General features: G+C 40.2%; 1 protein-coding gene across 6 annotated transcripts in view; it reads left to right on the top strand.

Annotated features, from left to right (window-relative positions):
- The window catches only part of MRTFB (myocardin related transcription factor B), a 185654-nt gene that overhangs the window by 127767 nt on the left and 45723 nt on the right, over positions 1-12164 (top strand). For all 6 annotated transcript variants that reach the window (XM_045992699.1, XM_045992697.1, XM_045992703.1 and 3 more), the window contains 5 exons: positions 1057-1122; positions 3136-3191; positions 4333-4408; positions 6683-6844; positions 8161-8339. In XM_045992699.1, coding sequence (XP_045848655.1) covers positions 1057-1122; positions 3136-3191; positions 4333-4408; positions 6683-6844; positions 8161-8339 — 539 coding nt within the window. The remainder of the gene's footprint in view (positions 1-1056; positions 1123-3135; positions 3192-4332; positions 4409-6682; positions 6845-8160; positions 8340-12164) is intronic.

Raw genomic sequence — 12164 nt, 5'->3', positions numbered from 1 at the left:
CGGGGTTTATTGGAAGTAGGAGCCATCTTGTTCATTGCATTTGAGCCTGGGTACGAAACTGGTCTGAGCTAGCCTCTTGTTGCAGCCATCACCCCCTCGCTAGAACATTCTCTCTCTCTCTTCAAGAAATACATTAAGGTAATTTTTTTTTTTTTTAAGCATCATGACAACCCTTACTCGGACCCTTAATGAAGTTCAACTTGGTTTTCATCCACAGATGAAACCAAAAATCAAAATAGAAACTTAAAATTGAATGTGAGGTAAACCAAGGAAAGTAGTTTTCAGAGTTACTTCATGTATTCCTCGTGTGTGAAATTGGCTCGTTTTCCAGATTTAAAGAAAAAAAAATAGATGCTAGGAAAGGAAGCTGCTTGAGAAATCGAGGGGGAAAATTATTTTTATTAGATTTGGCAAAATGGATTTTTAAATTTTGTGATGTATTCTTCATTCCCTACAAGTTCTAATGATTCATTTATCCTTTCTTCATTAAAATGATATCAATTGATTTCAACTTTTTGAGAACTTGTAGAATGAGACATGGTGTTATGTTTGTGCAAAGATTATTAAACTTTAAGTTCTTAATGTAGAAATTTTCCTTTGGCTCATTAGTAATATCTCACAGATCTAATTTTTATTACAAATTTGGTCTTCATTAGAGCTATTTAAAACTCATTCCAGATGGCACAAGTCTCTCCAAATAAGTCACTCTTAAAATAAATTTTTGTTACTAACTTGCTTAAAAAAAAAAAAATTAATGTCAAGGAATCCCACATTTCTGTTTCTACCGATTAGACTATTTTATTAGGAAGTCTTAATGTATAGACCAACCATTTTGGTTTATTGGTTTATTTGGTTTATTGGCTGAGTACGTTGTGATTGCAAACAGGTAGAAACTACACATCGATTCTCTATCAGTCCGACGGTGCCAGGTGGTATCCTTACTCAGTTAGGAATAGAAGGTGTTTAATAAAGCTTAGTTGTATCCTCCCTGGGGCTTGGCGAGTTGGATCCTGTCCTTGCTCATAAACTCCAATGGTGATTCTTTCCTTTTCACAGTGCTCCAGCTGAGGCTGCAGCAGAGGAGGACAAGGGAGCAACTGGTGGACCAGGGCATCATGCCACGTAAGATTTCAGCGCCGCTGCCACCTCCCGGGTGACGTAGCACAGTGCACGTGCCCGAGGAGACCCTGGAGCACACTCTGCTTTGAGCAGTGTCCACTGGGTCCATATACGATGACCGCACACGCTGAGAAGGAAAACCAGGCATCAGCGGTGCCCGCCTAAGAGAGTCATCTCAAATACGTTCTGAAAGCCAGAGGCAGCTTAAAGATGGACCTGAAATCTGTATTACATAAAGAAAACTGGGAAACCGGGTTAAGATCAGGTCTTACTTCATGCATGAACATTTGTTTTAGTTTTGAAATAATCCAAGTCATGGCTACATAATAGGTCCACTGTTACTTAGACTTGCAAGAGTAGGATGATCAAATTAATTCAAAAACCTTGTTCTACCTTAATTCAAAATAATTACCTTTGATACAATATAGTGTGTGGTCAGGAATGAAGTGTATCTCAGTTATAAGACTGATAAACATTCTACTTACAATTAATACACCCTTTCTTGCCCACATACACCTAACTTCCAAATATCTTGACGCCTCCTTCCTTCATTTTTAAAAGTTGGTTAATTTTAAGAATATTTGCCCATTGTCTTCTTACCTTTACTCACTAAGTTGGGAGGTGATTTTATATTTTAGAGGGGAAGACTGGTTGTTTTGGTGTTAGGATTATTTGTATGAGTGTTTATCTAAAAATTGATTTCTCTAAAAAGTAACTTATTTGGCTTTAAAAGACTAAAGAGAAGTTACAAAACATACTTATACTTCCGTGTTGTCTGACTCATTGATAATACCTTTTTTTTTTTTTTGGTTCCCAGAACAGTTTTTCTCTGCAGTAGATATTTTTCCCAGTAAAAAAAAATTTTCGGGATTATGATAGACAAAAAAGCTAGGTTGGTGATCTGCCAGACTTCTCTACCACTACATTCCTGACAATGAACCGGTCAGATAGTATCAAATTAGGATATTTAAGACACCACCACTAGTCCTCTGTTAGGAGCTGGTCCCTAGTCAAACCTGTTTGGGCTGGGCTGCTGGGAATCTTTGCAGTGCCAAGTGCCAGAGCTGAAAATAATTCTGCCAAGAGCCGACAGGCCAAGTTTTGGAGGTGACAGCCCAAGCAAGCATAGCCCAAATCCCATCCACATTATCTAACTGCCTAGAGTTATAAGTAGACATACACACAAAAGATTTTGCAAAGATAATTGATAGAAATACTATAGTAAGTGATGTTTTAGCGAAACACTGCTTATCCTCATTCTGGGATTCTGGAATATTTAAAGTACTAATAGTTAACATATTAAAGAAACACTATGTCTTTAGAGTAAGCTGTATTGTGATACAATAGAAAGAGCACGAAACTTTCTCATTCCCAATTCTAGATTTAAGTTCTACTTTGACCACAGTCTAGTATGACTTCAAGCAGTCCTTAAACCGCTTTGAGCCTTTTATCTGTCCTGGGGTTAATACCTACCTTGCACAGTCGCGTAATGATCAACAGCGGTATACTCGTGATGGACCACAGTGCATCGGGCTAGGAGCATGTGCGGTCACAGTAAACAGTAACTCAGCTCTGCTAGAGGGAAGTGCAGAGTGCCCTCGTGTTCAAGATTAGATCACCCCTAGGTTAAATGTCCTAAGGACATTTGGACTTTTTCCAGCATCTTATAGGGTCACTAAGAGCAAAGACCTGTCAAGGAATCACCACACAGTTCCCTTGGTGATGGGGATTTGGCCCGACTATTGGTTGGAACCATCTGACCTGGCATTTGCATTGTCATTGTGTATACAACTCTATTTTACTGTTCACTTGTTTTATTTGTGAAGACATAGTTTTCATTCTGAAACATTTAGGTTTTCAATTTCGCACATCTCCTAAAGGAACTAGTAATAAATGGAACCGTAGATACAGACTAATGAGATGAGGAGGGAACATCAACATAATGTACCCTAACGTTTGACTGAAATATTAACGCCTCTGTCTCTGCTCCCGAAATCATTCCTGTTCTTCTCACAGCTTTGAAGAGCCCAGCTGCATTCCATGAGCAGATAAAAAGCTTGGAACGAGCCAGAGTAAGAAATTCCAGTTTCAAATGTTCTCTCTCTCTGCTTCTCTCTTTCATTTTAAAGTACCTGTGGGCAAGTGGCAGTCTTAACTTATCAATATTGTCAATAGAGAAAATGCAGTGTATTTTCAGGACACGCGTGCAGAGTAATATATTCTCAGGTAGTTTTATCTTGGGAGTTTGTAGAAAATGCATGACGTTCAAATTTTGTTCTTTTAAGACTTGTAACTAGTTTAGTACATAAAGGACAAAGCACACCTCGCTTTGTTGCTTTCAGGGCATACCAGCAGTTTTTAGAATAATGATGGAGTAGTTCTGCCATTTGCAACCCTGGCAGACCGACAGCCCGGTCTTGTCCTGACTCCCCATCTTTAGGTAGTTTCTTGACCAGGTCCGTGGTAGCTGTACCTTTGAAGGGCAGGAGGATTTGCTGAATAAAAAAATGTAGCTAGGTTCAGCCCTGCTTTACTCTTTGAGAGGTCTTCGTCCTATTTGCACATTGATTTCATGTTTATTATTTTTTTCTAAAAGGACCCTCGTGCACATTCGTTCTTTTTCCTTTAGGGAAAACTTCTATCATGCAATACAAAACTAAGCATGTTCCAAAAATTCCATAGGAATTTTCCCAGAACTCAATGATAATCTCTTAGCATCTTATAAAACACAAAACCCATTTGAAAGCCTTATTGTTCAAGTTGAGAACTGTTCTGAATAAGAAAATATCATCAAGGATATGAATTTGCCAACAAACATACATTAGGATTTTAAAGAAATTTGTAATTTAGGTGGATTTTTCTGTGTCCTGAAGTGTAGATGTTTAGCTGTATAAATGATCAAAATCTGATGTCTGTTCAAATTACGAGCTTTTGCCTTCTCCAAGTTTTAAAATAAAAGTCTGTAAAGTGCTTACTTTATGCCAGCGTGCACTTCAAATCCCTGTACAGTTTTGAAGGCTGCAATTTAAATTATGTATTGGATAATAGCTTTTCAAAGTACTAATTTCTACTCTTTACTTCCCAAAATCATGACCGAAGAGTGTACAATTTATTTAAATGGAGTACCTTGAGAGAAAAATGTACAACCACAATAAGTCATAAACAATTTATGGTAAGACTTTCTCTCTCTCTCTCTCTCTCTCTTTTTTAAAGACTGAAAACTTTTTGAAGCATAAGATTCGGAGCCGACCAGATCGTTCTGAACTTGTCAGGATGCACATTTTAGAAGGTAAAATTTTTATTTCTGCTTGTTTTGCTGCATTTTCTCAAGAAAAGAAGTGAGAATTCCACCATTGCTGTTTTTTTCCACTTTAGTAACTTTTCAGCCAACAGACTGGCATCCTCCAAATTGGATAGCAACATGAAGACCCAGAGCTAAAATCTTATGTCAGATACGTGGGGAAGGGGCATTTGAATCTCCAAATAGCCAATTTGTGGACTCTTCCCCCACCAGCTGGTGTCGTAGATGTCTCTATCATCTGTTCTGGAAAAACAGTTTTGGTCCAGAGGATTTCTTCATCAGTGAGGAACATATGTCCATTAAGTCAGTGGCCACGAGTCTAACCCTAGGTTTTCAGCTATTACATCCTGTTACATACCTGTACAGTGCCCACACTTAACGTCTTATGTTTGTTGCTACTTACCCACAACAATCCCTCTTGATCTGACTGTTAACATAAACACCCTCCACTCAGCCCCCCAGGTTTTCTCTGTGGTCTGGCCTCATCGCCTGTGAAGTGATGGCAGGGACAGTTCTGTTCCATCTCTGGTGAGACATGTGGCTCAGGCCAGGATATTTTTCTAAGACAGACCATATCTGAAAGCTGGTTTCCCCACTATAAGTTCCCAAGTTACATTTTCTTTTGTTGTTTTGCTTCTCTGACTGATTTATTGCTCAAGACCAGAAGCTTCACCCTGTGATACTCTTGAGTGTGTTCAACCCTGAGATGATACAGAAAGAATCTGAAAATTTCTCAAAAGATTGAGAGACGGTTCTCAAGTAGAAGGACTATTATATTTGTTCTTCTGGCCTAATGATAGAGTCAATATTAGAATTACGTTGGTATTACACAGCAAAGTATTATATTGTGGCTCAACATAAGAAATAATATCCTAAAGGTCAGACATGTCCAAAAACCTTCTGGGAACACTAAGGTTGCCCTCATTTGAAGTGGTGGTTCCTTGGCTGGTGAGCTAGACACCAGAGACCCAACAGATGAGCCAGATGGATGCCTGCCTGCATGAAGCTGACACTCTGATGACACAGACAGATGATAAACAGGCAAAACAAATGAATTACAGATTGTCAAAAGTGCTCGATAGGCAAGAGACGGGCTGCTATGATAGGAACTAGGCACAGGCTGACACCACAGTAAGGACATTGTAAAGAAATTGCAAGATCAAGTTGAGATCTATAGCCTGAAGTAGTGTCTCTTCTACTCCAGAGAATCTGTGATTATGGGACAGTCTTTCTATCTGGGGTGGGAGGTGAGAGGTCTGTGCCTTCCACTACTTTCGGTTATGTTCTCAGCAGTCCGTTGGACTAAGACCCTTTCCAGAACGGCAGTGGTAGGGTCCGAACAGCTACATGCTATCAGGGATAAATGAATCTTTAAGAGGCAAACGTACCGGTAAGTTAACTGGTGTCTCCTTCTGTGCCTATTTGACCTATAAAGGACATTGCTTCTTTGAGGCAAGTAACGGTCAACTCAGAATTTTGGGTTAACCCCTCACCACTTTTTTTTTTTTATCAGTTATAAACATTATTGAGAACAATGTTATAAAATGTTAATGAGAGGTACCAGAAATGCAAGTCACTGACAGAATTACCCAAATGAATGAGTTATGATACTTAATTTCGCATCTGTTGTACAATCCATCCATTTGTAAGTAGATGAGTTGAGGCTTCTTTATGACCAGTAGTTACCCTGTAATTAGATATTTCAGAGTTACATGTTCATAACAAACCCAGATTCTTAATTATGGTGACCGACTCTGAGACACACAGGGATCAGTCTGAAAATATGATCTGTAGCTCTTCCCATTAACCCCTGCAGAAAAGCTTATAGCCTAAGTAAGATCCAGTGGCCCCCGTTTCTAAGCACTGGCTTTGCAATGCAGCCGAATCTAAAACCATGTACTTCTTGAGCCGCGGACCACATCGCCCTTGTCCATCCTCCATATCTCCAGCATCTAATAAATGTGAGTGCGACCCTCCTGCCAGAAACGAACAGTAGCAGTACCCCGGTTCTGGGCTTCAGTCCATGTTAATTTGAGTCTGAGGGCATTGTATCGACAATATAAAGTGTCCAGGACTAAAAATACATAAATGTATACCAGAGCATTCTTAGATGGTCATTTTCTGTGTCCGTAAATACATCGAGAATACATAAATACGAATACTTTTAAGCCAGTTTAAATTAAATTAAATTCTCTTGGCCTGAAATAATGTTATGGAATAGAGTAATTCAAGTAATGGTTAAAACTGTGTTTCTTCTTTTAGAGACGTTTGCAGAGCCGTCCCTGCAGGCCACTCAGATGAAGCTGAAAAGAGCTCGACTAGCTGATGATCTGAATGAAAAGATTGCTCAAAGACCTGGTCCTATGGAGCTGGTAGAGAAGAACATCCTTCCTGTAGACTCCAGCGTTAAGGAGGCAATTATAGGTAAGACCGTAAAAATTTACTATTTTCTGCGAGAAAGAGGAACTTAGAAGTTTAAAATAAATTTAATCCAAAAAGCCAGCACCAGTCATGAGTGTTGTTTTCTGCGTGAAGTAGAAATTGATTAACACTTGGACCACTTCCCATTATTATTCTTTCTTTATGTTTGCTAAGACTGGCATCTCTTACCAGTTAATACAGGGACTCCTCTTGTCACATCTGAGGTTGATGTCCTTAGGTTCCAGTTTCATTATGATGTTTTGTAAGTTAACTTTTTTATATTACACTGTTTAATTCCTCTTGTGTTGTTGAAGGTTTTTACAGAATTTTCAACTCTGTTTACTTCTAGGAAAGATAAATCGCTTGTTCTGTGTTAGTTCAGCAAAGTAAACAGCACATGAGTACAGATGTGTTTATTAGAAAGGGTAATATCTGTCCTTTCATCCTGCTCTTCTTATACTTAGTTACTAATGTTGCCAACCCCTGCCCCCACCTCCAACACACACACATACATGTACTCTTTTCTGGCATAAGTTTTAGCAGAGAAAAAAAATCTGGAATAATACCACTTGCTCAGCAAGCAGTTTTGAAAAGTTAATATCCTACTATAAAAACTATTATAGTTTCCATTAGTCTGGGGACCTGATATTTTGCATTAGTATGAATTTAAATCTTGGGCAGTATCGAGTCAGTGATCCTAAGTAGTACATTCAGTGATGATTCCATTCAGTCCCAAAGAAATGGAGCCCCAAAAGGTAAGGCGTCAGTATAATAGGGCCTCTCCCAGAAGTAAGACTCATCGACAGACACCGAGTCATGGCCCCATTTTCTCTCACACCTCTTAATTTTTTTTTAACAGTTGTATCCAAATCAGGATCCACACAAGGGCCACACGTTGTCTTTGGCTGATGTCTCTCTTAAGTCTTAATCTCCTGCGTAGGTCTTCTTCCCTCCTCTCTTTTCTTACCATGTATCTGTTGGGGAGCAGGCCTTGTTGTGTCCTCTAGCCCGTCCACATGCTGGATCTTACTGAATGCATTCGCATTCCCAGTGTCACTAAAAACTTTTCTTGTCTTCCGTACTTCCCGAAACTGGGAGTGGGATCCAAAGGCTTGATCTGATCAGGTCTGACTTCTCCCCCAAGTATCATCATAGGTGGCGGTGCGTTCTTCCCCTGGGAAGTACATTATGTTCAATTTCTTTTTCTCTTTTTCAGCCAGCTGCTTCTGTTCTTGTAATAAACAGTGTTTCTCCTTCTTTATCATTTTAAGCTTGGTATTCCAAGGCCAAGATAAGCTAAACATCGTTTCTCTCTTTAGGTGTTGGGAAGGAGGACTATCCTCAGACTCAGGGCGATTTCTCGTTTGATGAAGACAGCAGTGACGCCTTGTCTCCAGACCAGCCGGCCAGCCAGGAGTCACAGGGGTCAGCCGCGTCCCCAAGTGAGCCAAAAGTTAGCGAATCTCCGTCTCCTGTGACTACAAGCACTCCAGCCCAGGTAGTGCCTTTCTTCCTTCTCCCGCAACCAGATAGCGCCTTGTTTTATACAGCGGGTAACCGTGCTGCTTCTTCCAGAAGAGTCTAACAGACTTTTTTTCATCTGTGACACAAACACTGTTAACATTTTTTCAGTAGATTCTTACATTTTATTTCTGTTCTATAGCCACATTTTTTATGTTACAAATAGTTGTATAATTTGCTTCTTAAAAATTTTCTCATAACTTTTTTGGGGATATAATTCGCATACTATAAAGTATACCTTCCCCCTTTTTTTATCGTGCCATCTTAACCGTTTTAAAATGGGCGGCTGAGTCGTGTTAAGTACTCACTTTGTTAAGTACTTTGTGTTAAGTACTCACGTTGTTTAACAGATCTCCAGAACCTTTTTGTCTTGCAAAACGGAAACTGTACCCATTAAACAGCAGCCCTGAGCCCCTTCCTCCAGGCCCTGGCAATCACAATTCCAATTCCCTTTCTAAGAATTTGACTACTTTAGGGTGGGGGGGATGGGTGAAGTAGGTGATGGGGATTAAAGAGGACACTTAACACCATGAGCACTCAGTCAAGTACAGAATTGCTGAATCACTGTATTGTACCCCTGAAACTAATACAGTATTGAGTGTTACCTATATTGGAATTTAAATAGATACTTATATACGAATTTGACTACTTCATATATTTCATATAAACAGAATCATACAATATTTGCCTTTCTGTGACTGGCTTATGCACTTAACAAGTCTTCATGGTTCATTCATGCTGTAGGTTGTGACAGGATCACCTTCATTTTTAAGGCTGGATAATATTCTGTTATTTGGATATACCGTATCTTGTTTATCCTCTTGTCAGTAGGTCCTGGGTTGCTTCCATGTCTTGGCTATTGTGAAGGATGGTGCTAGGTGCATGGGCTTGGAAATACCTCTTCGAGATCCTGCTTTCAATTCTTTGGGTCATATACCCAGAAGTGGGATTGATGGATCATATGGGAATTCTATTTTTAACTTATGAAGGAGGCTCCATACTGTTCTCCGTAGTATGGAGAATTTCACACTCCCACCAACAGTATGCAAGGGTTTCAGTGTTACCACATCCTCACGGACACTTACTAATTTATGTTCCTTTGAATAGCAGCCCTTCTGGTGGTATGAGATGATATCTCGTTGTGGGTTTGTTTCTTTTTTAAGATTGTGTTTATTTATTTGACAGAGAGAGACACAGCAAGAGAGGGAACACAAGCACAAGGAGTGAGAGAGGGAGAAGCAGGCTTCCCGCCAAGCAGGGAGCCTGATGCGGGTCTCGATCCCAGGACCCTGAGATCAGGACCTAAGTGGAAGGCAGACACTTAAGGACTGGGCCCCTAGGCGCCCCTCTTATTGTGATTTTGATTGGCCTTTCTCTAATGATTAGTGCCTTTAAGCATCTTTTCATATGTTTGTTGACCATTTGTATATCATCTCTGGAGATATATCTATTTGAGTCCTTTGCCCATCTTTAATCAAATTATTTGTTTTTCTGCTGTTATGCCGCAGAAGTTATTTGTATATTCTGGGTATTAACCCCTTTTCAGATACATGATGAGCAAATATTTTGTCCCATTCTTTGTGTTGCCTTTTTGCTCTACTGATAGTGTCCTTTGAGGCACATAAGCTTTTAAGTTCGGTACCGCGGCATTCGTCTGTTCGGTACCGCGGCACTCGTCTGTTGGGGGTTTGCCAGCTGTGCTTTAGGTATCCTAAGAAAATACGGCCAAATCCAGAGTCATGGAGCTTTTTCTCTGTTTTCTTCTAGGAGTTTTATAGTCGTGGGTCTTACCTTTAGGTCTTTAATCCATGTTAATTTTTGTATATGGTGTAAGAGGAGGATCCATCTTCATTCTGTTGTATGTGGATATTCAATTCTCCCAGCGTCATTTAGTCACAAGACTGTCCTTTCTCCCGTGGCACTTGTGTTGAAGGTCACTGACCATATACATAATAATCTAAGGACTCTGAATGCTGTTGCATTGGCTTTATGTGTTTGTCTTTATGCCAGGACCACACTGTTTTGATTACTGTCACCGTGTAGTAAATGTTGAAATCAGGAAGCGTGAGACCTCCAACTTCGTTCTTTTTCAAGACTGTTTTTGGCTACTTGGGAGTCCCTGGAGATTCCATATGAGTATTAGGGTGGATTTTTCTATTTCTGTAAAAAAAAACACGGCACTGCAAAAATTCGCCCTTTTGAAATGTCTCATTCAGTGGTTATTCGCAGAGTCACAGAGCTGTGCGACTCTCACCACCATCTCACCACTTCTTGGTAAGATTAATTTTCCCTCTTAAAAATGAAATTCACTATGAGAGCTTAATGGTGAATTTAGTTACTGTAGTCTAGTGGTCCTCAAATTGCCTGTAGCGGAAGACTAGTATGTGTTTGCTTTTTAAGTAGTTTGTTTAATTTCCAGCTCATGGTGGGCTAATCTTCTTGCGAAATAACAATGCAATAGCAGGGTAGCCGGGCGCCTGACTGGCTCAGCCACACAGCCTGCGACTCTTGATCTCGGGTTGACAGTTTGAGCCCCACATGGGGTGCGGACATTACTTTTTTTTTTTTTTTAAAGATTTTATTTATTTGATACACAGAGAGAGATCACAAGTAGGCAGAGAGGCAGGCAGAGAGAGAGAGGAGGAAGCAGGCTTCCTGCTGAGCAGAGAGCCCGATGCGGGGCTCGATCCCAGGACCCCGAGATCATGACCTGAGCCGAAGGCAGCGGCTTAATCCACTGAGCCACCCAGGCGCCCCAACGGACATTACTTTAAAAAAAAAAAAAAAAAGGTAGCGGGGTAGCATCAAATCCGATATGTCATATAAATGGAGTCAGGTCCACAGATCACACCTGGAGTGACTCTGTCACAGATTTCCCTTTGTTTCTCGTTTGCCTGAACTGAGCTTTTTCATATGCTAATTCATCATTATTTCGTGCTGCACGTTTAATTCCATGGCGTACACACATTTTTCTAACATCCCTATTCAATTTTTTTTTTTTACTATTTGGCCTAATATAAAGTTCAGGGCCAGTGCAGGGAATTTCTTTCTGTTTTGGTTTGTTTGTTTGTTTTTTTTTAAGATTTTATTTATTTATTTGACAGAGAGAGATCACAAGTAGGCAGAGAGAAAGGAGGAAGCAGGCTCCCCGCTGAGCAGAGAACCGGATGGGATGCGGGACTTGATCCCAGGACCCTGAGATCATGACCTGAGTGGAAGGCAGCGGCTTAACCCACTGAGCCACCCAGGTGCCCTTCTTTTTTGGTTTTTGAAAGTTACATTTACAGGGACGACTGGGTGGCTCAGATGGTTGAGCATCTGCCTTGGGCTCAGGTCACAATCGGGTCCTGAGATCAAGTCCCACATCAGTCTCCTTGCTCAGCAGGGAGCCGGCTTCTCCTTTTGCCTCTGGTCCTCCCCTTGCTCATGCTCACTCTCTCTCTCCTCTCTCTCTGACACATAAATGAAATCTTTACAAAATAAAAAATAAAAGTTATATATACAGATAATTACTTAAGAGAAAATTAGGCTCAAGGTACCTTTCTGGCTGGCTTTATTCCAAAATGTGTTGTGACATATTGTGTCCTGAATTCTTTTTCAGAACACGCAGATAAACACCAGAGGATTGAGTCCTGTAGGAAAGTATTCAAATAAAAGATATATTCCCTACCCAAAAAAAAGAATTAACACATAATATCTAGGTAAAGAATGATTTTCCAGGTTCTTTCAATCCTGGTGCTAAAACGCTAATGATTTCACACTGTGGACCGTATGATACACTACCATGTTCTTCCTTCAAAAC

This window comes from Meles meles, chromosome 21 (assembly GCF_922984935.1).
Source record: "Meles meles chromosome 21, mMelMel3.1 paternal haplotype, whole genome shotgun sequence".
In the NCBI taxonomy this organism is placed as follows: Eukaryota; Metazoa; Chordata; class Mammalia; order Carnivora; family Mustelidae; genus Meles; species Meles meles.
The sequence above is the reverse complement of the archived record's forward strand: the minus strand, read 5'-3'. Positions and strand labels throughout refer to the sequence as shown.